General features: G+C 32.1%; 2 protein-coding genes across 2 annotated transcripts; both read left to right on the forward strand.

Annotated features, from left to right (window-relative positions):
- The first annotated feature begins 621 nt into the window (after nucleotides 1-621).
- LOC145324184 (uncharacterized) lies at nucleotides 622-1548 on the forward strand. Its single transcript, XM_080166809.1, has 2 exons — nucleotides 622-725; nucleotides 1042-1548. The coding sequence occupies exons 1-2, from the start codon at nucleotides 660-662 to the stop codon at nucleotides 1447-1449; spliced, it is 474 nt and encodes a 157-aa protein (XP_080022935.1). The 5' UTR covers nucleotides 622-659; the 3' UTR covers nucleotides 1450-1548.
- Nucleotides 1549-1565: 17 nt separating this feature from the next.
- LOC145324436 (uncharacterized) lies at nucleotides 1566-14513 on the forward strand. The gene is made up of 10 exons (XM_080167023.1): nucleotides 1566-1633; nucleotides 2923-2980; nucleotides 3406-3633; nucleotides 4631-4666; nucleotides 5748-5840; nucleotides 6004-6159; nucleotides 7283-7366; nucleotides 7995-8039; nucleotides 8764-14103; nucleotides 14232-14513. Exons 1-9 carry the CDS (start codon nucleotides 1566-1568, stop codon nucleotides 8878-8880), a joined length of 885 nt encoding a protein of 294 aa, XP_080023149.1. The 3' UTR covers nucleotides 8881-14103; nucleotides 14232-14513.
- Nucleotides 14514-27730: the final 13217 nt, after the last annotated feature.

Below are 27730 nucleotides of genomic sequence, written 5' to 3' on the forward strand. Positions count from 1 at the left end.
CAGTGATTAAATGGCACTTAGAATTCGAATTTTGATCTGAAATTTTGCATTAATAATCCTTGATAGGTCTATTTTCCCTAAATCGAACAAAAAGTTGGAAAAGTAACGGTTAACGGCTGGCGGCTCAGCCGTTTTGCCAATCTTAAGAGCATATTAGTCACGAAACCTATCTCCACATAATACGTTTTGTGGCTCAAAAACCTTATCAAACGGTTCTAGCCGGTAGCTGTTGGTACTAGAAATTTAAAAATGGTTATTGCTATCATTTAACATGAATTAAACGAAAAATATGTTTTAAAAATTTAATTCCTATGTAATTAATGATTAATTTGCCCTGAAAATAGGCAAAAAAAACTGCTGAACGGCTGAGCCGCCAGCCGTTACTTTTCCAACTTTTTGTTCGATTTAGGGAAAATAGACCTACCAAGGATTACTCATGAAAAATTTCAGATCGAAATTCGAATTCTAAGTGCTATTTAATCATTGATTACGAGATGGTTGCTTACACCCCTCCCCCCCGCCCCTTAAATGAAGTGAAAGAAAATTTTAGTGGGGTACAGAGATAGACAGACATCCTATTACTATCATAAAAAGATTAAGGTTACATTGCTTATTTGTATTTTTTTCTCCAGATAATAATGCCTTGATATATTAATATAATGGGAGATTGTTGCACATTAGTATTTCAACAACCAGAAAAATCCAACATAATATACACCCATAAGGTAAGGTTCATTTTTAGTTTAGTTAGTCTGTTAACATTAGGGCATAATAATGCCCAGTAGCGAAAAAATGCACTCTAGCTCGAATATCTTACACACTAGATATCTCTATAGCTATACAGGGTGGAAGGACGGTAAATTAAATCGGTCCCCAAATTTCATAAAAATTAGATTCCCATTAGATGGCTTAAAAACTGAAGAAAAAATGGTAGGATGGGTGATATTTGCCGCCCCAACCCTGAAAGGTTTTAAATCTGTTCTAAAAGGGTTAACTTTGACTTTATTTTTACGTTGCAATAATTTTTATGTTTTATTTTAGAAGTTCAAAAAATCCGCCCCTGTGGTTGATACAACCAACAATCAACGTGGGGGCGGATACAACTACACAACCTCCTCAAGCTGTACCTCAACAACCACCCTCAACCAACCACCTTCCCCATGTCAAGATAGACAGAAAAGAAGACGGGTGGCTGTGTCCCCGGCCCCACAGAGAAACAGCACCCCGGTTAGGCCAATTCCAATTAGGAAGGAGTCGGGCCTTGTGTTAGGTGGTGGTTTTCGTCTCACCGTTAAGCAGGAAGGATCTGGTACACTGCCATCGCTGAAACTTAAAGATGTTCAACATTTAAAAGAACGGTCGCCAACTGTAGAATATCCTCCTGCTTTGGATGATAGGCATGCATTATATTTCATCTTTTTAAGCTTTTCTATGTCTGTCTGTTGTTAATTAGGCATGTAGGATATGTCCTATCGAATTCAAACTTGGCAGCCTGATTGTTTTTATACAATCCCACTACGATTTTTAACACCCTCATCTGACTAAAATCGGGGGGGGGGGGGAGGATGGATTGTTTCCGCTCCCTTAGATGTCCATCCCCCTATATAATTAACAATCTCAAAAGTAAAAAAAAGTATCCTTAGATTAGTAAATTACCTAAAGCGCGAGGGGTGCAAAGGGGGGGGGGGGGGCGAAAGTGACACTTTTTGAAACCAAAACTAAAAGTCAAAGGAACTCAACTAAAAAAAGAGTTACAGGTCTGAGATTTTGCATGGCAGTTGCTTTATAGGGGTACAATATGGAACTGTGAAGAAACGGCGGCGCAACCACCGAAAACCGCCGAGAAAAGGCAAAAAAAAATTTCGGCGGTTTGCGGCGGTTGCGCCGCCGTTTCTTCACAGTTCCATATTGTACCCCTATAAAGCAACTGCCATGCAAAATCTCAGACCTGTAACTCTTTTTTTAGTTGAGTTCCTTTGTTGACTTTTAGTTTTGGTTTCAAAAAGTGTCACTTTCGCCCCCCCCCCCCCCCCCCTTTGCACCCCTCGCGCTTTAGGTAATTTACTAAAGAACTAAAAACTTCGGGAACATTCATTAAATCCAGATTACTAGGTACAAACCAGCAGTGTCCAATAGGGTGGGTCGATTTTGGACATTTTTTTTCTGAGGCCAAAGCGGGGATCTGCACTCAATTTATATAGATATAATACACCTCTGGGTGATTTAAAATTTATCCTAAGTCTTAAAACCGCTGACGACCAGACATTCAATTGTATAGCTATTTGTAAATGGGAGTAAAAAATTTATTGCATCAGAACTATGGCTTCATGGTGCTCCCTGGAAATGCCTTGAGGAGCTGAGTCAGGAACTTTTGCCTGTTTCAAAAAATCTCGTTCCTAGCCTGAGAAAATCTAAAAAACCTCTACAAATTGGACAATTCGCAATAAACCTTTAAAAATTTTGGTTTTTTAGTGATTTCTAAGGCTAGGAACGAGATATTTTGAAACGGACAAAAGTTCCTGATTCAGCTCCTCAAGGCCTTTCCAGGGAGCACCATGAAGCCATAGTTCTGATTAAATTTTTTTTTTGAATGTCGTCTTTGCATACTAATAAGTAATGAATTATATTTTTAAGTGGTCGTGTTCTAAAACTCAATTTTTTAAAATTCTTATTCGGTCAGAAATGTTTTTAAGGTTAATTTTATCTGTTGCATATCCCCGCTTTGTCTAATTCCGATATGAACCCACCCTAGTGTCCAAACATTCTTCATAAAAAAACTCAAATATATAGAAGGGGAAGTAGTTTTGTTTTATCATACTTGGAGGCGTACATTACACTAATTGTCTATTGTCTTATCCCTTAAGATCCCTGCATCTATCCATTTGATAAAATTAAAATTTCTAATAACATTGATTGATATAGAGAAGCGGGTCCTCCGAACCGTACTATTGGTCCATATTCATTCCCTGTCCAAAATCCACAGGGAAGATTGCACGTGACTTACCATCTTCATTTTATTTAAGTTTGTCTAAATTGCGTTAAAGTTGAAGACATGAAAAATTCGGCCAATTGGGAGACTGCTTATAAATGGCGCTGTGAGGGGGTGGGGGGGGGGGGGGGGGTGGCGAAAGTGCTACTTTTTGTAACCAGAGCTAAACCACTAAATATTCTTTACGGTTATACATTTTGCAATGCCAAATCCCCCTTTTTAACCCTTTTTTTGGTCCCTTTTTATTTTAGGTTTAATAACTTGAAGTGGTAATTCCGCCTCACCCCTTTTTAAATTTCAAATTTACAAAACAACGGGTTTTACGTGATCTTCCTTTCTTTAAAATACATATTTCTATCTTTCTATTAAAAAAAATGTGGCATTTATAATTCAGAAAGTGCAACCTAAATTTTTGTCAGTTCTCTAATCCCCACCTATCACCTCAGTCACAACCCCAAGCCTCTCCAACTCAACTGCAACATCGTCAACAACCGCCACCGCCACAACCTCAACCTCTTTCTTTAATTAAAGAACCTGTACCGCAGCGGATTGAACCAGCGGCTGCCTCTCCTCTTTGCAGTGATATTCTGCCCAATATTCCTGGTCAGGTTGTCAGTAATGAGCCTCTTGACTTAACAGTAAAGGTAGGCTAATTATTAGTGGCAGTCTGGCAGAGCTACTCTACAAGACACTCGTGTTAAAATTAACAATATCCAAAAGAAGTACCCATTTAAAGGGCTCGGTTGATTTCGAGATCGTATGAGACATAGGACATCTCTAGCTGTAATATGTATTGTACAAGTGACATCCCCTAGACTCTAAGGGATTCGCCCCTAAGAGATTTCAAGAGTTTTTGTTTTGAAACAGATATCAATATTCTTTGTAATTTACAAAAATATAATTCTATACCTACATGAATGAAATTTAAAACAAGGATGACAACATCCATAAGTAGCGAAGTTCAAAATCTATTTTGAAATGGACAAACGGATAAATTAAGTTATAGGGCAGATAAACTGTTATCATAACAAATAAAAGAAAGGGATATAAGCAAATCAATAGGTATGCAAAAACTTAAAATAACGTAACCTTATAAAATTATGGTTTATGTCCAGAAGTTTTTTAAAAAGCAGCTTAAAAGCAGCTAGACTACCATAGATTTATAACTAATTATGGAGCATAAAGAAGAGAATATTGTCAAGAAGTTTCAGCCGTGTATCTTTAGCAGGAGCTGAGAAAATCTGTTGTAAAGAGTAAAAGCGGCTAAAAAGCTGCAAGCTGTCCGACCGCTATTGATGTTTCATACTTAATTATGCTATGTATTGATGGAAATGTTGACAAGGAGTTTCAGCCATTTATCCTTTTCAGGAGCAGAGAAAATCAATTTTGAAAAATAAAAGCGGCAAAAAAGCTACTTAAAAGCAGTCCGACCGCTATTGATGTTTACTACTTAATTATGCTCCGTATTGATGGAAATGTTGACAATAAGTTTCAGCCTTCTATCTTTTATAGGAGCTGAGAAAATCACGTTTCCCCCCAAAATGTTTCAGACAGACAGACATACAGACGGATATTTCAAATTATAGAGTAGCTTCGCTACGAAAAATTAAGATTATTACTATTGATAAAATTTTATTTTAGAAAGACCAAGTGCAAGTGCCTAGTCGAAAAACTCAGGTAAGCTCTAACCATAACATCAAAGCGTGTCTGTCCAGTAATATTGTGAAAACAGCTAAAAATCCCTATACTGACGTAAAATTACCTTCAAATTGTGGAACGATCTGTCAATTCGTTTATTAGATAATACTAAAAACATACATACATAATAATAATATATATATATATATATCCTGCTACTTAAGTATATAAGGATTATAATAAGGGGGGGTTTTTTAATGCAACCATCTCGTAATCAATGTATAAATGGCACTAAGAATTCGAATTTGGATCTGAAATTTTGCATGAGTAATCCTTGGTAGGTCTATTTTCCCTAAATCTAAAAATAGCCAAAAAACGGCTAAACGGCTGAGCCGTTAGCCGTTACTTTTTCAACTTTTTTTCGATTTAGGGAAAATAGACCTACCAAGGATTACTCGTGCACAATTTCAGATCAAAATTCGAATTTTAAGTGACATTTATACATTGATTACGAGATGGTTGCATTAAACCCCCCCCCCCCCTTTATTTTTGTCCGTCAACCCTGAATGTAATTAAAAGCGCAGATACAAATGTTTTTATACCTAGGAAGGAATGCACCTAATTTTTTTTGTATATTCTACATGCAAAGAATTACCTAAGAAACAGTATCTTTTTATGTAGGTCTTTTTTTGGTACTTTCCAGCAGGGTTTCGGATCCGCATTGATTTTATGCGGATCCGGATCCTACTGGATCCGGATCCGGATCTTTGACAATAAAAATAAAATCACCAAATTTTTCAAAAAAATTTTATTCTTTAATTCGAAGTCAAAAATACTTTTAATTTTAAAGTCTGAACCTAAACCTTAAAGATTGGCTCTCATCAAGAGAATGTCTGAGATTTTATATAAATTTAGGTAGATTTTTCCATTTTTTCCACATTTTTTGGAGTCTAAGGATCCGGATCCGGATCCTTGGACTCAAAAATATGCGGATCCTTGCGGATCCGGATCCGGATCCGAAACCCTGCTTTCCAGGTAAGTGCCTCCTATAAAGCTCTTATAACTTCATCTTTGGATAAATTACAAAGTTCTTACGTTGCTAAATAACTTTACCTTTCAGAAAAGAAGTCGTGGAGATTCCTCAGACAAGAAAGGCAAACACGCCAAAATAGAAGACCTTGTACCCCAATATTTACTGGATAAACTTGGTCTCAGGGAAAGGCTTAGATTATATTACAAACATTTTTATCATTCGTCCTTTTTTTTAATAGCAAAGCAACTCTATGATAGGGATGTCCTTTCGTGTTATGACTTAATATTATTTACAGAATCAATTTTATCACTCTTAATTTTTAATCAAGCCTTATCTTGATTTTAGGACCTATGAGCAATTAAAGCTTATCGAAACAAAGCCATTAAATGCCATTTTAAACAAGTCAGGTTTCGATAAAGATGAACGAAATAGAGTTAAGAAGGCTCGTAGATGTTACAAAAACCGTGGATATAGTAGCAATAAACGAGAAAAAGAGAAGGTAGGGTTCTATATGTTGTTACATTGTATTAAAATCAAGCCTTTCTATAGTAATTACGAGTCTTTGAAAGTGATTGATATTAAAAAGTTGAACCAACTTATTAAATCGAAAAACTGTACATCCGAAGAAGAAAAAAATGTCAGAGAGGCCCATCGTAAATTGAAGAATAGAGAATACGCGAAACTTAGCCGAGAAAAAGATGAGGTATATACTATATATTGCTAAATATTTTCGCTCTGTCCCTCCAAAGGTTGTGAGGGGGGGTTGATCAACCTGAGGTAAACCCCTTCAAAACCTGTTCCATCTGTACTCAATTAAGGCATGTTAGAATTGTCCTTTCCATTTCAAACTTTGCATGATAATTTCTATAACAGTTGGGCACGATTTAGAAAGCGATGCAGATCTATAAATGTTACCAGAAAGTGTGTGCGTCCATTTTTAGCATGCTAATCTTGTAACTATTTTGACAACAATTTTGTATGATTGAATTATCCTGTTCAACTGATCATTCGAACAATGATTCTTATGAAAACAAGGTACACTATTATAAGCGAAGCATCTCGACAATCAAGTCCTTGAATGTTAGTATGTCCTTAAACAGTACCTAACCTGTATTTACGCAATTTTGCAACTATTTTTGTTTTTTTAAGAAGAAAAAAATGTGGGAGTGATCATTTTTGGTTTTTAGTGTATGGCACCCCCACCATTCCCCAAGACTACAGTTAAAAACCCACCGCAGGACCAGTATTTATATTCTCTCGAAACTTACAACCCTATCAGTTCAGCAGTTATCACATTATTACGCTTCAGACAGTAAGAAGACAGATATACACTACTTTGTATTATAGATTATAGTAAACCTATCGGCCGGGCTCCTAGTATATAGGAGCTCGGTATTCTTAAGTAGGTAAGGAAAGTAGGAGATTAGCCATAAAACAAACTTTAATATAAAAATTAAATAGCCTAAAACTATCCAGGGACCTCTAAGAAGCTTCCATAAAATGGAGAACTGAATCGGTTCAGTAGTTCTCGAAATCTTAAGCTACAGACAAAAAAACTTGCTGCTTTTATAATAGGATAGAAAGAGATAAAAATAAAAATTAAATATTGTTATTCTTTTCAGAAAGAGGAGAGTATTATGAAAAATAAGATTGCAGAATGGAAAACGAAGATTGCAGAATTAAATATAACATATGATAAACATGCCAGGAAAATATTAAATCAAGATTTAGACTGTTATTATTGGATCTTAAAGAGGTACTAACCAGCTTTTAAAAAGGGGGAAGGTGGGTGTGGCACTTCTTAAAACCAAAACTAAAAGTCTTAGGAACTCAACTTAAACAACTTAAACATGAGTTACAGCACTAAAATTTGGCATGGCAGTTGCAATAAAGAGGTATAATGTGGATCTGTAAAGAAAAGGTAGCGGTACCACTGCACTCACCGAAAACCGCCGTTTGCAGCTGACACTTTTTTAATGCGTTGAAAATGTTTGAATATTGAAAGAAATAAAAAATATAAGGAAATTTTTTTATCAAAAAAAATTTTGTCTCAGATGATTCAAAATAGGTAGTCTAGGTAATTTTGCAAGACAAAAAAAAATTTCGGCGGAAAACGGCGTTTTTCGGTGAGTGCGGTGATTCCGCCGCCGTTGCTTCACAGTTATCCCCTTAATACCAACTGCCATGACAAATTTCAATGCTGTAACTTTTTTTTAGTTGAGTTTCTTTGACTTTTAGTTTGGGTTCTAAAAAGTGTTACAACGATATCCCTCTTTAGTAGACAAGTTTAGATTGTAAGTAATAAGAAGTAATTGATTTAATATAATGTCGTTTAGTAATAAAGAGGAAGCATCAGAAATAAGAACAGCAATTCTTCAGGTATTAGTATTGTCCTCGGCGATTTTTTCTTGTCCATTACCCAGGGGTGTATATTCTACATGGGATCCCCGGCTCAGGGGGGGGGGGGAATAAAAAATAAGTGGTTGGAGAGAAAAAAAATGTAAAAATTAAGAAAACTGAAAACATTTTTACCATTTCCCCCCCTCCTTGGTGAAAAAAACTAAAAAAATGTGTGGTAGCAGGGAAAAAATAAATATAATATAGAGTTCTTTAAATATTTTTCCATTTCCCCCCCTACTTGGTGAGAAAAAACTAGGGGGGGGGGGGGGGGAAATATAAAATTTGTCGCCGGGGAAAAAAAATAAATCTTGTGCAGAATATACACCCCTGCCATTACCTCGTACTGGCAAGACTACTGCACTGTCCCATTCATGACTTAACAAATAAGAACCGAAAGGGCAGCAATATTTCCTTTTCTTTCAAAAAAAAAACCGTTTTAAGTAAAGAAACACCCAACATACAACCAACTCTTTGATTGCACGACCTTTGTCTGGAAGTACTTAATGTGTGTGTGTGGTAATAAGTTCCGCAAGTTTGGGGCCAAGACATTTTCAACATTGATATCGAGCATCTGATACTGCAGTAGCAGAAATTATTTTTAACGTCTTTAGTTATGGCATGGTTTTGTTTTGATTTAAAATGTGTACATACCACTTTTAAAAAATCAAGCACTTTTTAATTCTGATAAAATCCCTTTTTAAAGGAATTGCAAGAAAAGATGAACCTGAAATATGTATGGTCAGATGAAAAGAATAAAAATGGCGATGTAAAGGGCTGGACTCTGGAGCCTCTCTTAAACAACAAAGAACACCATACTTAGTTTCATATTCGCTCAGAAAAGAAATAATTTTGAAGTTTTAGCTTCTTTTAAAAACAAAAGCTCTTCTAAAATTAGGGTCGGTCCATGTTTGCTTCTTTATTGATTGTCATATCAAGTTCAAACTTTGCATGATGATTCCTGTAACAGTTAGGTACAACATAGAAAGCGTAACAAAACTATAATTATTACCAGAAAGTCCATTTGTTCAATCACGATATATTTTAATTTACCTATGATATAATTATCCTAACCATCTGATATTTTATTATAAAATGATTCCAAGTACAACAAGGTATATTATTTTAAGTGGAGTATCTCCATAAACAAGTACTAAAAATGCAGGTATGTGCATAAAGATTATCCTGTATTTACGCAATTTTGCAACAATGTACAAATTTTGTTTAGACTTTTATATTATATTCTTTTATTCACTTTTGACACTCAACTAGTTTTAATGTTCCTTTGTTCTACCGACTTAATTTGTTTATAGCTTTGCTTTTATGGATGTTGTCATTTATGTGTCTTGAAATAAGTTTTTATTTCGACTAAAATGATTACTGATATGTGCCAGAAATTAGGTTAAGTCTTACAATTCCCTAAGTCAGAGTTTGTTTGATTAGATTAAAAATGATATACAATAATTTGTAGGTAGGTATATAAGTTGATCATTATTTTTGACATATGACATTGACATGCATTTTATGTCACTTTATGTCTTGGTATCGGCCAAGTTAACATAAATGTAATAAATCATATGGACTCTCCACATGCATACTTTCATTTTGGACTAAACTATTTTTTTTCATTCTCATACTATATATGATATTTAAAAGCAATTTCTAGAGTTAAATTGTTTGCAAACGTATAGTTTTTCCTTTTCCCTACACAAGTCTGAGAGACTTGCTGCTTTCTGCAACTATTGTAAATAAAAAAGTTTAATTTTTATTCACATTTTGTTTGCAAAAATATTGTGTTATGCAAGAACGTATTTTGGCTGGGCGTACTCTAAAAATGCAATTTTATTTAAACTTTTGTAGATGGTCTCAGCTTGGTGGAAAATAAATGATATTATCTAATTGTTAGTAGCCATGCTACTCAGCAAGGAGGTTTTGTCTGTAAGTACGGAATAACGACCGACTATTCAGTAATTTAGAGCAAATATCTGTCTAAAATGAATTCTGTTTAACTATAGCTTAAAATTGCTGCTCTTTATAATGGCATTATATTCTTTTATTACCTAGTCATAGTTATTCACTGAATCGTATTATAGACAGCTTTCCGGGGATAAAGAAATGGTAAAATATAAGGTTAGTTTAATTAAGCTCAGATCTTTGGCCTCTCAGGGCCTAAAGATCTATTATCTTATTAATTTTCATTATATTACTAGCGAAAGTTGTCTATAATACGATACAATAAATGATTTTTCAGTATCAGACGCGATGTTAATCCGCGGATATAATTAAGTTTCAATGTCATGCTGGAAAAAATATTACTGTTGATGTAAACATCGATTAATCAAAATTAAAAGAAGAAAAAAAACTTGAAAGATTATTTTTATTATTTGACAATTTACTGCATGTTACACAACATCTTATTTTGTACTTTGATATTGATTGCTCAATGTTGAACGTAATCTATTTAAAAAATAGCCATCTCATGACAAATACGATAAAATCTCAAAAAAAATTTAATTTCTACATAACAATCATTTAAAAAACTTATACGTTGCTCAATCGAAAATATTATTAAACGATTTTAAACCTTTTTTTTTGGTTACGATAGATATATTTTTTTATTAGGATATATTTTTGTTAAATCACTAAATGTAATAAATTATTGCATACCAATTTTATTCCGAGCAATTTATGTTTTTATCCGTGAAAAACTACTTTTTTTTACAAACGCTTATAGAACTTTATTGAAAATCTTAAATTAAGTAGCTTCGCTACTAAAAATGTATAAATACATACACAAATATAAGATAGTTTTCCTCTTGAGTATTGTTGAGTTGATTATCTAATGCTTGCATAACTGAAAATACAACAGATTGCAAATAATTTGCAACTCGGATTGGAGTACGCACACACAGCTAAAATAAAGTCTCAATTTTTTGTTGCAAAATTGTTGGGGATACTGATAGAGGTACTTAGCTAGAAATACGCGAAAAAAAGCCATGGAAAAGGACATGACCCCCCCCCCCCCCCTCCCAAAAATAAATAATTTAGTCAACAATTAGTACTTTCCGCCATTCCTTAAAAGAAATTATTTTCAGGATTGATTGAATTTTTTGTAAAAAGTTTATCCCCTGGGTGCTATATCCTTGTTATTCCTTGAGATTAAGCTGTGCAATTTTTATTTTTATTCAAGGGTCATTGTACTTCAAACAGTTGGTGAGGTTAAATTTATTACTATTTGTTTCTTTTCATTTTCTATGTATTGATTTATTTTCTCCATATGTTTAAACTTTAAAGATATATATTTCACATATGGTTTGAATAACATTTGACATTTTGACATAAAAAGATCAATTTTATATAGGTACGTTTTTGAGAAATTTTTATATTAATCTTGATAAGTTTTTCCTAATATCCTTTTTGTATTCAGTAGATATGAATTAAAACTTTAATAAGAGATGATTCTTTTTATTTATTATGCTTTCCTCCCAGTTTCAATAAACCTTTGAAAAAGTCAGAAGAAAATAGACCAATACTATTCTTTGATTGTGCTTCGTACCCCCTATTTTTTAAATATTTCATTTTCATTAAAGCAAAAGTATAAGGAGGGGGGGACGAGCTATTTGTAACTTAACCCATGGGGTGGGGACCCTGTGCCGACTTTCGATTGGTTCTTTTAATATCAGCCAATAGCGTAGAAAATAAAAACAGAGCAAGTCGCTACAAAAGAGCAGACGGCAAATTCGCTATCAGACGAAAAAGGTCCTCGCCACTTGGGACAGGTAGTTGTCAGGTTATGCATCTATACCTATACATTAATTAATCCAGCAACCAAATTGAAAACTTTACAAAAAAACATGATTGACAATATAAGTTCTTGTAACATGTGAGGTTTCCATTCATTTGCACTTTTATTCATTATTATCACTCCTCCCCTTCCTTTTCCAATTTCATAAAATGCATTTTTGGCGTGGAATGTACCTTTAAAAACTTGCAACTTTTTTCTGCAAACCAATGAGCTGAATTGTTGTATAATTATTAAGTTGTGCTGCTTAACTATAACTAGAACCTGTCCGTCCGTTCGATTGTTCGTCGTATTTACCTACCTTCTGCATTATTTGTTCAGTGACAAATTTAAGAACTTAAATTAAATTTATGATATTATTAGAAAAATTTAATGTTATTTTTAAAGCTTATACCTAAACAAACTCTTATTAGGGAATTATAAACTAAGTACTTATAAACTTCCTGAAATTAAATATTTATGTATAATTTTTTAATTATTTAAAATTGGAGTAAAAATTAAACATACCTACAAGCTACCCAATCATCACATTAAAATTTACATTTAAAATACCTCCTTCAATATTGGCTTCAAACTGATTTTATTATTTTTGGTTTCAATAAAAGTGCATTACATGATAACATACCTACTTGTAGTTATTAAATCTTTTTTCTTACTTTTGGTATTTGTGTTTCATTCTTAATTCACATTTTTATCATTTGTATTAAATGTAACTAATTATTTTATAATTTCACTACAATATAATATTATATAATATACATATATAAGGGACTTTGAAAGTAGTAAATAGGTAAAGATTAAATATTTTGCTGTACACTGATGTCAAATAAATTTACAGATTTCTATTTTTTGTTGTTGATGAATACATTCAAAGTCTCTTCAATAGTCTATACATAATATATTATAATAGAATCAGGTATGAATTAAACACATCATATTTTAAACAAGGACAATTTTTTAATGACTTGTGGAACAAAATTTAATTTGCTTTTTAGAATCAATGTTTAGACATTTTTAAAATTTTTTATTATATTTCAACTTGATATAAACACTATTTGTGTATAGTTTTGCAAGATGGAGCTGGTTGAAGTTTTTATTATCACATTCTTATACAAAAAAGGAAGGATTAAGCTATCATTTTACAAATAGTCATTGTACTTGTTTAAAATGTGACGTGTACAATATTATTTTTATACAATAACATGGGATTTATTTTCTGAATGGTGGTTTAGTAAAATATAAATATTGTCACTACTAGTCCTATTAAAAAAAGAAATCTAAAAATTAAAAATTTTTATGAAAAAACAGTCAACAAAGAGAAAAATTTAATTAGAAAAAATGAGATTTAATAAAAATAGTATAGGGCATAAATTAAAATTTGTGATATATTTATGTGATAAATTAACAATGTAGTTTGCTTAAAAATGTTCAAAACTTTTATTCACATTTTTTAAAGCATTGATATTGCATTCTCAAAATGATTCCTTTATTTAAAATTATTAGTATATAAAGAAATCTCTAATGTTATGTAATATACTTGTTCTGGTGATATATTTTTTAAAAATCTCCTTTTTCTTTGTAAAGGGGTATTTCCATGAAAAGTGTTTTAACGTTTGATAATTATGATTCAGAAATTTTTTTTTCAATGAGAATAAATTTAATTTAGCTATTTTTGGCATATTGCGGAAACTGTTAAATTAATCTAAAGTTGTAACCTATATTTTACTTAAAGATTTAAATTTTCAACTACAGTACCGCAACTCGTTAAATGCACTTAATGGAATTATCCCATATTTTTTTTAAATGAATTAAAAATATTTAAAATTGAATTAGATATTTATCCTTTAAATCATCTGTATTATAAACCATAACATATTCTGTAGTGCATTGTTATCTTCACATTGCATAGTTGTACCTAATATTAATTGAAAGGTAAACCTATTTTTTAATGATTTTACTAGAGAGGGAGGGACATTGGACTTAAAATTGAACTAATTCCCAAAATATTTTTTTTTACACAGTTTGATATTCGTTGACTTGAAAAACTTTTATAAAATCTTGATTAGGTTGGACAAACCTTTAGTGTATTTTTGAGGGAATATCATCAATTTTTGTTCCATTGTCTTATCCCTTCAGTTCCCTGGATTTTATCTCAATTCCCGGTCCTCAAGAAGTTTACCCTGCAATGCAACCAATAATAGGCGTTGCTACAAAAGACCAACACGTACATAAGACCAACTAGGCGTTGCTGCAAAAGACCAACACCTACAAAAGACCAACTCTACAAAAGACCAACATTATGTAGGTGTTGGTCTTTTGTAGTGGTTGGTCTTTTGTAGGTGTTGGTTTTTTTTAAAGTTGGTCTTTTGTAGCAACACCCAATAATAAGTAAAATATTTTGTATGTCGCGCCGTTGTGATTTGATTTGATTTGTAGTAGAGAAATATTAAAATTGTCTTTCAACAATAAACCAACAAAACTTTACAAAATATTATCTTTTTTTGTTATTTGAAAAAAAATGAAATGATGAATTTATTTTTGATCATGTAAAATCTAAAATAGTTAGGTGTAACACATACTATAATATGATTATATATTATATAACCTGTAAATTATGATATATATTAAAAATACATATGAAAGTATAAAAAAAACATTCTTTAATTTAATGATAATTGTTAGGTACATTTATGTTGTATTTTTAGGCTGAGATATTATAGAGAACGTCAGAGGATTTTTTTCTTTGATAAACCCCTGCGGGGCCAATACCTTCGGTAACCTAACTCAGTGGGGATACCCAATAATACTCTATATAACAATACCTAACCTGACATAAAGTATCGATTGAAAAACTACTCCCTAATTTTGAATTTATTTAAAAATATATAGGGGTATAGAAGTTAATTGCTTGACAAGAGGGGAATTGCGGCCATTTTATGGGTTTCTTATCCTCTAAAGTAGTAAATGTTATTTGTTTGTAGCTGAAGATTTTCTTTGCTGCTCACCCGATTAAGTTCTGCATTTAAAGAACTGGGAAACTGCTGGTAAGATAAGATTGTTGTTAGAAATGTATTTAGGTGATTTATGACTATTTTCCTGACCTTCCACGCCCTCACTTAGAGGGCTAGAGGCAAAGAAACTCGTCTGTAATCAGGGTTGGCAAATCGGGCACTTTTTTCGATAACGGGCCGCCCTATTGCCCCAAATGGTTTTGGGCGCCCTTTTAAGCAAATGTTGTAATAATCATATAAAAAGGATATAAAATAGCCTAAAACCAAACCGAGACTTATTAGAAATAAAATAGCTTAAAACCATCTCAGGACCTATAAAAACTCCACTGGAAAGGAGAACCATCTCGGTTCAGCGGTTAGCGAAATCCTTAAGTTCTCTAGATACAAATAAAGCCTACTAATAGTTAATATCGCCCAAAAAAATTGGCCTGCCCCTCCCCCTCCATTTTCACCCCCCAAAACGGTTTGCCCAAAGGACCTATAGATGGGACGCCCTTTATCATAAAGGGCGTCCCAAAACCGCCCTCCAACCCTGTCTGTAATAGATGAGCTGGAAAAATAGTCGATCAACCTATTTTGAGATTGTAATTATTGAATTTATGGATGCCTTTTGTCCCCCTTCCCTTTCCTCCTTGCCATTTACTGAATAATGAAGAAATGTGAAAGCATGGAGGGCATTAAACGGAATCTGTCTGGAAGATCTGAATTTTGCTGATGACATATATTGTTTTGATATTTAGCAAGAGAAGACTAACATACATGGATATTTATTATTATAGGTATACAATAAGATAATCTAAAAAATATTAACGCGCCTTTTGATTAACTTAAAATTGTAATTTCAGGTTCTTAAATTTATTGCTTCAGAATAACAAGATATGGCATACATAACAGAAGTTAACGATGGTGCACATTGATATAAATATATTAAGACAGAATATAATCTCATCATAGTTCTACAAAAGTCGTCCTACATAAGTATTTTCTTAAATTCTCCATATTATAAGTGAAGCTATCTGTTGACCTAAGGAAAAGGCATTATGTTAATTGAAATATTTTAAATGTAATATTTTATTGATTTACTTGAATTATTATGAAGAAAAATATACAAAAATAATCACTAGACATTAAAACATGTAAGTAATGTTTTTTTTTGTAAAACTAACAAAGATATAAAAAGAATATACGGACAAATGATAGTTCAATTACTACGCTTTAAAATTATACAGCCATGCAAAGTTTGAAACGTTAGGAAGATTCTTACATCCTTAAATTTCCACAAAGAGCTTTCTGTTACATATGGATGTAATAATAATTCTGTAGCAGCAGCTAGCCAAAGTCACCCTCAGCAGCCTACATGTCAATAAACCGCAGCCGTGAGGTTGAAGGCGCAGCTGCAAACCCTGAATTTTCTTTAATTGACCTTGATTGCTATGTATCACTACAAAAACAGAAATGTTTTTTGATCTATTATATAGACACACATTCGAGTATTATGGACCGGCCCCGCCCCCCTTGAAGCTGTAATCACAATTAGGCTGTTCTACAGTTCAAAATAATTAGCAATTAACGGAATTCGCACACAAAAAAATAAGATGAATTAAAGTAAATGTTATTTTTTATCACGTGACTTGAAAGGACGAACATACTTGCCAGAGGTATAGAGAATAAAGTAACTAAGAAAGAGAGGGAATGTCTCATTGAGCCAATAGGAGAATCGCATCGGTATATACATTTAATTTCATTGGTTGAAATTTTGTACACATCTTGTTACGAATGCATGTTTTTTTCATTTCATGCATAGATAAAAGTCAGCTATAAACAGTATATTTTCTTAGTAGAAAGCTTTGCGGAATCAGAGTTAATTGCCAAAAAATTTCGTTTAAATTTGAAAGCTTCGAAACGAGGTGGATTCTTTAAAAAAAAGTTAGGCTGGCTACTCCCTGGTGAGGCAAAATTATTTTTGTGAAAAATCCTCCAAAATCAAATAAAAAAATTTACAAAAATTAAATAAAATCTTAAAAGGGTTATTAACATATGATTTTGTTTAATTTTTGTAGATTTTTAATGTGCTTTTGGATGATTTTTCACAAAAATAATTTTGCCTCACTATCGAGTAGCGAGTCTATAATTTTTTAAGAATCCACATCAGCTTGAGTCGAAAGTAAACAATACTTTTGTCTGCTATAAATGTTCCTTCTTAGATTTGACGAAAAAAAGGTTCAGAATATGCTTCTATTCTTCTATTTCTATTGTATAGAGCAATTGCGGTACTAAGATAGATAATTTATAAATCTAAAGGTATCCCGCATATTATTTAATACATAATGGATATATTTCATTATTATGATATTCATATGTCAAATTATCAAGGTCAGGTCTCTGCATTGTCAATAGATATATTCCCCCAGATCGACTGCCAGAAATAACAGATCTACAGTATAGATTTATATACAGATAAGATAACTACCTGCCCCCTTTTTCTAAGAACCATTTTTCGTGTGCTAGCATATTGTTTTCTGCTACTTGGCTATGTTAATATTCCCGAAACTATTGGTTGATTTTCAAAGACCAAAAGGGAGTCGGTAAAGGTCCTTGGGATGGGAAAATACAGTAATTTAACCCCTTCGTTTTTTGTTTATATCTAGCTAATTTTACACTAAGAAATTATTCCATGTCATATGTTGATTACATTAAATGCCATGTTGTACCAAAATTTGTACTCGTGATAACCAATAATATGGCCGTATTGTTCCTACAATATTCTTATTGATCCAATTTACTAATTATGAATCTTGAAGAATTTTAGAATAGAAGCGCCAATAATGAGTCTGCTAATATGTAAAACAAGGATAACAACATACATAAAAGCAAAGCTCTTAAATCATACGGAAGGGCAAACGAGCATTGACACTATAGAGAACTTAATAGACAACACATTGATTTATTAATTACTAGCGGCTTCGCCTCTAGGGGACTTGCCCCAAGAGGTAATTAATGAAGAAAAAATATTAAGTACCTGTGGAGATGCCCCAACTCCACCACCAATTTTAAATAAAAAAAATTGGGGGGGGGATTTTTTCATTTTTTGGGGGGTTGGGGGTGTCCCACCCCCCAAGAAAATAGCTTAAAACCACCACAGGACCAATAGGTATATACCCTGAAGAGTAGAATTCGATAGGTTCAGTGGTTACCAAGATCTTAAGGGTCAGACGGACAGACAGACATCGTTCTACTTTGTATTATAGATAGAGATTCCTAGCTTAAACTATCGTATATTATTGTCCTAGGAATCATTGTTCAAAAACTTAGCTGAATAGGATAATTATATTATAAATAAAAAATTTGTAGTCGAAAAGTTTATAAGTACGTACTCTATGGTAACAATTTTAGAGTTGCCACGCTTTCTAAAACGTATCAAATAGGAATCAAATTGCAAAGTTTAACATACAGACATTTATCATAGAAAAGCTTTGCATTAAACAAGGAAAATATAAATGACATAAAAAAAGATTAGCAGATATTTTTACAGCTAGTAAAATTTCTGGGTTAACGAGCCATATATAATTTTGTACTATTTGTATGTTCAAAATATGAAGGAAACAAGGATGATAACAACCAAAAAAGCGACTACAGTTGCCAATGAAATATAGGGTTAAAACGCTTTAATATGTCTGAACCAAAACAAAGTAAATTTTTAAAAATTATGTACTTTTTACGACGTAATCATTTTATTATAGCGTTCTGAATAATCTTTATAATAATCACCAATTTAAAATCAAGAATTATTCTGTAAAGGAAAAGATGGGTTTCAAGGGATCTTAAAAATCAAAATGCTTAAAAAAGGACATACTAAGTGTCTGATAATTATAATAGAGTTTCTACCTACTGTATCATACCTAATTGTTACAGATCATCCCTCTAAGGTTTAAAATAGATAAGTCGAGTCTAACATAATCAAATATACGGCAGCATCAAATTATTGCAGGCTGACGTATTGAAATAAATGTAGAAAAGCAACGCTTTAAAAATTTAAATTATAGCAAAAAGTTGTCTTTTATTGTAAAATCTGTCGGTATAGAAAAATGAAATACACATTTACAAAACAAGAAAGTCATAATTCAAAAGCTGAGCTGAACATTTCACCAAATCGTAAATATGAACAACTCTAAGCATAGTTTTTATAACTGCTGTAAATCCTTTGCATTTGAAAACAGTTATTTTGGTAATCAATGAGTAATCTTTAGATATGCCGTTCTTTAGTGTAACAATTTGTAGATTGGCTTTAAAAAAGAGTTGTATTTGTCTGCATGTTAATAAAACTTTATTTTTTTCAAAATTACTATTTTTTCATCAAGAAAACTAAAAATAAGAAAGTTAAAGATAAAAAATTTAGTGTTAGAATGATAAATTTAGTTTTTCTGTCCCAGCAATGCTTGGGGGTGGGGCAATTGTGTTTGGGTGTGCGGTGGGCTGTTGGGGGGCGGGGCATTTACCTGTTAACTCTACAGGCTGTTGTTATATCAACGTTAGAAGTTTAAATATTTACCTAGTACATATACAGGACAATCATGTCAGTTACTGATTCTGTTTTTAATAATAAATTGAATATAATTAAGGAAATGAAGAGAGAGAGAGAGAGAGAGAGAGATAGGTATAAATTTTTATTTATGAATTTCTGTATATTAGAACATCTAATTACTTGAAACATTAAAGCTTAAATAATTGAATATCGCAAACAGGAATACTTACAGAGTAGCTTCACTACTAAGACTCAATAAAATTACCATATTGTTAACTCATACATCATGAATGTATGTCAACAAAATGCCTCTAAGCTTAGCAGGAGTGTATCCTGGACCCTTACAGTAGGCTGTAGCGGTCAACAGAATAAAGGTCAACGAAAATACCTTAAATTCTTAAATATAACGCGACAATGAAAATGTCCTTTCTAAAATTATTAAGCCTATGTTTATACCTAATTAAAAGGGTGTTTATATGTGTGTACCGCAGGATCTCACGAACCGCAAGGCCGAAATGGTTCTCTTTTACAGTGTAAAAAATAGGAATGCCTTTTTTTGTACAGACAAAATTCTTGCCACACCTAAAATTTTCCTATAGTTGTGCCCAATTGTCTTTACAGACAACGCCCCTCCTTCCACTCCGCCCAGACAGGTACAGGGGGGGGGGGGAGGGAAAGGAGAATTGTTCCCTTGTAAAGCGTCAAAGAGAAGAATTACTATCAGAGAAAAAGGAATTGTTAATATTAAAATTTTATGAGCTCACCTTCTTTATTTACAATTTCTACAAGTTGGAAAGACTTTGTATAAATAGGAATGGTTGTAGAATCGTGCCGGAAGTGGTAATATACACCCCCCCCCCCCATTACAAACTCTATGCACTCCATTGACATTTAGATTACACCCCACTGAATATCTTATACCCTAATATCCACCTAAATCCATTATAATATCTTTAATGCTACACTCTGTAGCTTACAAGGTAACTCCCTATAAATTATAACCTAATCTAACCTGACTTAAAGTAGAGAAATAACAAAATAAAAAAAATATTTAGAATCAAGGGGGGTGGGGGGTTCTCTGCTCAACTAGGCACTTTGAAGGATGAACCACCCAATAAATATTTTCACATTGCGTAGAATCTCAACGAAAAGAATCATGAAAAAATATTTCATTATAATATAAAATTTATTTTCTTTTACTAAAGCTAAATCTTCTACATGGATTCTTATCTATTCTTTATAATCTTAGATATGCCTAGTTTAAAAATTCAATTCTTATTAGCTTATTTATGCTAAAAACATGTTACTTTATCTCAGAAAATTACTTAAATTTCTCATTTTATGCTAGGAAATATAAAAGGGAAAGGAGAAATAAGGATAGTATCAGGAATTAAGAGATAGGACAATGTTTTTAATTCAATCTTTCCAATAAGAATCTTTGTATATATTACATCAAAATTAAAAAATATGAGAAGAAAGTTTTCAGATTAATTTAAGTACTATTGTTCTCTTTCACCCTAGAAAAAGGAAAAATAAGAATATAAGTTACTACAACAGGAAAGGTGTCTCCTTTTAATGAGCTAGTTCAAACATTTTGATTATTTTAAAGCAGGAATTATTTTGAAGATCTATTCTTGAGTGAATCTAATCTAATGCCCAGTTTACAAATAGCTTTTAAAGGTCGACCGTTTTCTTTTTCTGTAGGTCAACCTAAACAAGTACAACCCACAAATATCTTTATAAAATCGGTCAACCTAAAGCTTCTATAGGTCGACCTAAAATTTCCAAAGGTAGACCTTTATCTTTTGTGAACTGGGCTTAAAGATCTAAATTATCAGTATGTTCTTCCAACCTTTACAAATGGTTCTCCTTTACAGCAAAGCTTCTCATAGGTCCAGGGAATGTTTGTAACTAATTTTTAGGAGGGTACTTCGCCACTAGAAAATAATATTTTCTGCTGAAGAAGAATGATAGAGAGAGGGGGAAAATAAGGGCGAAATGGTGAGTATAAATTTTGTGTCTTAGAAACCAAAACAGACTGACAGGTTCACTTGTAAAGAATCGCCACTACAAACTAATAAAATTTGGCTCTATACTGCAGTTGTGTGTTTCTTGATTTTGATGTATAATAATGTAAACTGCATAGCGGACCCCAAATAACAAACACCATTATAAAATTTACTCTTTATTGTGTTAGGAACCTAGCTTATTGTTTAATTTTCATGAAATAAAAAATCTTCCACAAAAATTTAAATCAAATGTTAGAAATATGAAAAAGTTTGAGCTAAACCTATAAATCAATTATAGTTTGTGTTTCAAAGCAGACCTCAAATTGCAAAAACAATATTTCTTTTTCTAGGTGGCAAATATAGATTTTTAATAACATTGTTTTTAAACATAACATTTACAATTAATGGGAATGTTCTACAATTAAGGCTTTGTATGTTTAGATTATTCATTTACTCAACAACTTCTATACATTTATTTTTGTAAAAAATGATATATATATATATATATATATATATATACAATGAGAAATATGTACCTTATTTTCGAGAACTAAGGCTCTCAAAGCTCAAATTTTTATGTTAATCTGTTTTGAGGTGAAACAGACACTCCCAAATTTAGACAGAAAAATTTACACACAATCTAAGGACGTTCAAGATTGGGGGGGGGGGGGGGGAGGGGGTAAGGGATATTTAGCACTCCCCCCCTGTAGACGTCCTTATACTGTCTATAATTCGAGGTCATTATGAATATACCATCAATAAAAATTCAAAAAAATAGATAAAAACCAACACAAGACAACCGCAAACTTGCTTTTTAACATTAAAATTACAGATAGTAGGAATCATAGATAGTAAGTTAATGTATTTTAGGCGGTTTGATATAAGTAAAGCATTTAACGTTAAAAAACTAATGTATTTATGTAAATTTTTAGGTTGTCAAAAGCTGTAGCTCAGAAATGTAAGGTTAATTATTAAAGCAGCTGAAGTATTTGTCCTTTTTCTGGTAAATTAATTAAGTAGGAAGTTACATACATAATTATTACTGCTTAGAATATTACCTTTTATATTAAAAGATATAAATTTTCCTATTATGTAATATTTTTTCTATTTGATGTTTTCTATTTGTCTTTATATACCGGGCAATGTTATCAGCATTCTTTATTCTGCTAGTTGTTCTGATTTGTATCAAGATATGTACCGAAATTTTAGTAATCACATTAAAACTTTTGTTAATTTTGTTGTTATAATAACATGAGTAATATTTTTTAGAATAAAGTTAGACTTCTAGACCATCACATAGGGGCAACAAGGGGCAACAATTCACCACCCCCAAATCAAGTTTTAAACATTCTATGAGCATTATCATACCCAATGTACATCAGATTTCAAAGGAATCGTAAAAATACGCTTTTTAAGTAAGCATTCTAATGCATTGAAGTCAAGAAATGCAAAAATTTTCTTACAGAAAAAGGCATACTTTTTGTGTTTCACCAACAATTTTAAAAGTATTATAAAATCTCTTAGAATTAACGTAATTAGACAAAATAACTTCTGATGAGTCATGCATTACATATATTTTGACAGTATAAAAGAAAAAAACACAAATTGAAGAAATTAGTCCTAAATAATTCTAGTTGAAGTCAAGATTTTAGTTTTTATTTGTTTGTTTTTTAATCAACATTTGAGAAGACAGTAAGAGGAAACATGTTTTCGCCGGGTGTCGCCGGCTAAAAAAACGATATTTGATTACCCAAAGACATATTTTAATCGCCAGTACTGGTTTCATTTACCCCCCCGCGCCCCCGTAGGGGTTTTTAGCCCGTTTTCTGAACGTGGGTGCATGAAAAGCTTGTAAGAAAAGGCGTTTAAATGCGCTTTTAAAGTCAAAACTTACGATATAATTCAAATAAATAAAAGACACAAAAACATAGACATATTGGGAAATATTTATTCAGACTTAGAATTAAAGTTAATAATAAATATTTTCAAGTTCTTTTGCACTAAATGATGGGGAGGAGAGGGGGGGGGGACTAAACCTAAATCTAAACCTCTTTATGTTTGATGTTTTAATGTAACTAAATAATCGTTTCTATAGATTCTTACAAATATCAGGGATCTAAAGGGATAAGACAAGGGTCAATAAATTGTTGTACATCCCCAATGATAATACACAAAATTACCCCTTGTGTAGATTAAAGTTAGTAGTTAAAACGTTTGAACACACAACTGTAAAACTTTGGGGACTAGTGTTATAAACAGCCCAATGTCCCCTACCTCAAAATTAGTTAATATGCAAATAACGTGAGGTTCTTATAATCATTCTATATTGGAATTAGCAAGTAGTCTTCTGTCTGTCTATTGGTAATGCTTTGTTTTTAAATTATGTAGTTACAGGGTATTCATGTTTAAAGTCAGCAGTTTTATTTAGAAAGGGAGGGGACTGTTAATTACACTAGTCTCCAAACTTCAAAGTTTTATAATAACGTTTTTTTATTTGTTAGCATAAGAACTTCAGGAAATTTAATTGATTTTTTATTGGTTGGTTCATTAAGATGAGTGTCAAAACATTTCAACCACTAATTGTCATCTACAGACAAATAATTTTGTAATATAGTTTATTAAATATGTATCAATATTGGGGATGTACATATTAATCGGTTATTGTTTTGTTCCTTAGATCCCTAGGTGTTAATATATAATACAAAGTAGCTTGATGTCTGTTTGTCTGTCCGCCCATCCCTTAAGATCTCGCTAACAACTAAACTGATTGAATTCTACTCTTCAGGGAATATATCTACTGGTCCTGTGGTTGTTTAAAGATCTTTTTCAAAAATAAAAATCCCCCTCAATTTTTTCATATTTCTATAATTAGGGTCGGTCCATCTGTACGTCTGGTACAGTTAGCTCTTTTACTTAACTTAAACAGGCTAGAATTGTCCTATCGATCTCAAACTTTTCATGCTGATTTCTACAACAGTTAGGTACGACTTAGAAAGCACAGCAACTCTATAATCGTTACCAGAAAGTCCGTACATCCATTTATAACAAGCTGATTTTTACTTTTTTGACAACAAATAATGGTTTTGAATGTTAAAAATATCCTATTCATCTGATTTTTTTAATACTGATTCCTATTTCAATAATGTCTATTGTTATAAGCAAAGCATCTCTAGAAACAAGTCCTAAAAACGTCAGTATGTCCTTAAACAGTAACATGTATTAATCAATTACATCTTGGGGCAAATCCCCTAGAGGCTAGGGGCGAAGCCGCTAGTGTACATATAAACAGTAAACAAGAATCATAATATCATTATAAATATAGATATTAGTTAATAAAAATTTATGTTAATCATGCCCACATTTATAATGGATTTATTAAACATGAAAATAAAGTAAAACTTGTAGCTTGCTAAAATAAGGATCCCCATCCACCCCTATTTACACCATCCCCTCCCCTCCTACTGAAATGAATTCCATGACCCCAAATTTGACACTTTGAACACTAAAATCGGACTACAATTAACCTAGTTACACTTTAAAGAGCCCAAGAAGCTAGTGATAGGGTAGCTGCGCTACTAAAAAATTCTCATATTGCTCTGATAACCAAAACCCCTAATTAGACATTTTAAACACGAAATTCAAGATAGTTGATGGATAGATAGATGGATAGGTAGATGAATAGATATATGGATAGATAGATGGATAAGTAAATGGATAGACAGATGGATAGATGGATGGATAGATAGAGGGATAGATTGATAAATTTATAGTTGATGGATAAAGAGATGAATAGTTGATGGATAGATAGATGGATCGATATATAGATGGATAGAGAGATGGATAGAGAGATGGATAGATAGATGGATAGATAGATCGATAGATAGATGGATAGATAGATGGATAGATAGATGGATAGATAGATGGATAGATAGATGGATAGATAGATGGATAGATAGATGGATAGATAGATGGATAGATAGATGGATAGATAGATGGATAGATAGATGGATAGACAGATGGATAGATATATGGATAGATAGATGGATAGATAGAAGGATAGATAGATGAATAAATAGATGGATAGATAGATGGATAGACAGATGGATAGATATATGGATAGATAGATGGATAGGGTAAGGGGGGGCTATTTTCGGGAGGGGTTAATCTGGTAATTTTCTATCTACCTTCATAAAATGACCTATATCTCCATGTTCCTTTCAAATGACAGAAAAAAACATAAAAGCAAATTTGTTTGTTGTTAAATTACATACAAAAAAGTATAAAATGAAATTTTTGTGAGATGAATTTTAAGGGTACTAAATAATTAAATCCCCTTTTTGGTTGATTTGCCCCAATGTGCCATGAAATAAACCAGTTAGAATTTATGTATAAACCAAGGTTTTAAAAACTATTTTGAGGGTTATTTTTATTTTATTTTTGAATAAAGAAGATCACTCAAAAAATAGAGATTTATTTAATCAAATACTTTAAAATACACTTCTGTGACGTCAAAAAATAGAAAATTATTTTGTAAAGCCTATTGGAATTTTTAGCTCACGCCTCTTAAATTGCAAAAAGTCAATAAATGCAAATAAATTAAACAAGAAGGACAATATCCATTTGAAGCTGGACAACTCTGACACAAGGATAAACATACATTTACAAGTATTACACTGCTTTCTTAAGAAAAAAAGTATAATTTAGAAGTTGGAAAAAAAGTTTCAATGTGCATCTGGTGTAAATAAATTGAACCAAATAACGGATGGTCCTTACAAATATTGTTGATGCATGTTTGCAGGTACGTTTTAGCCCCGTTGAACAAAAATGAACACAGTAATAGTGTCTGACTGATTATGACGTAACAAAAAAAAAATTAGCCAATGAGAGGCCACTATAAATTTTACCATTGGTCAATAGCGGCCTCTCATTGGCTAATTTTTTTTGTTACAACATAATCAGTCAGACACTATTACTGTGTTCACAAAAATTTCCAATTTAGCTCCGGCTTCACATCTTTGTAAATATGTTTTGGCGGACTGGTGCAGCTTAAGCTATGAAAAGGCGGCGGTAGCTCAAAGTCCACATTGCTGCTTATTCTTAAAACATATAGAGATTCAAATCTATACCGTCATGACTAATTGTGAGAGGAATCCTACTTTCAAAAGTCACTAAACACATACATATTATTTATCATGTAAAAAATGTAAATACTCGACATGTTTATAGGCTAGATTTAAATTGATAGGATGATTTTTACATGCCTACATTAATGATAAAAGTAAAGACGGACATATCCTAATGCAGAATATGCTAGGTTTTAATAAAATAGATTCCTACAAACAAATCTGCAAAATTGGCCATATTTTCATGTAAATTTGTTCTCGAAACTCATGTCGATAAATAGACAGTAAACTGTACATAATTATAGCTTTTAAATTCCTTTTTACTACAAACACTTATTACTACACATATTCTCTAAAATTAAGGTACGTAGGAAAGTTTTTAAATATCCACTGTATTTTAATTTATTTTAAATTTATATGGTTGAAAGGGATTTTCTGTGCATGCTATAGACACTTTGAGTGTGTAGTGTATGTATGTGTATTATGTAAGGTTACATTTGTGCTTGTCTTTGCTGCGTTGTAGTGGCCCTACTTATCCTTGTTGTTTAAAGTTGTATAGTAAGTTGCATATTTACTACATATCTCTACATTTAATTCTGTGAGATATATGAAATAAGACAGTTTCTCATTAACATTTTCAAATTAAACTTAAATAGACAATTGTAATATCGATTTTTCTTGGAAGGTTGGACATACCCCTCCAAAAACTGTAAACCTTTATATTGTCTATGAAAAGCTTCACTGTAAAGGAGAACCATGTCGGCTCCACAGTACAGACAGACAAACAAAAATCCTGTTACTCAAGTGTCCCTAGAGGCTTCTAAGGGGGGTAGCCGCTTGTATAGAATAAAAAATTTATAGAATAATATGAAAGATACCCTGTAGACCAAGAATATACGTAAGTTTAAATGTACAAAAATAAATTAGCACTATAATACGTTTCTAAAACTTATATCAGATTTGTTTTTTTTCATCACAGTTAGTGGGTTGGATTTTGGGAGTATAGTATTATGCATTTTTACTGAGACCTTTTTGTGTTATAGTTATTTACAAATTTGTATATTTGTGAATAGTAACAGTACAAGGATGACAACATCCATAAGTAGCAAAGCTCAAAAATTACGAATGGATATCGCAAAAAATTACTATAGAGCAGTGTCATCCAATAATCATTAAACTTGATAAAATAAGGAAATCAGAAAGCCT

This window comes from Acartia tonsa, chromosome 7 (genome assembly GCF_053477335.1).
Source record: "Acartia tonsa isolate MP-2025a chromosome 7, ASM5347733v1, whole genome shotgun sequence".
In the NCBI taxonomy this organism is placed as follows: Eukaryota; Metazoa; Arthropoda; class Copepoda; order Calanoida; family Acartiidae; genus Acartia; species Acartia tonsa.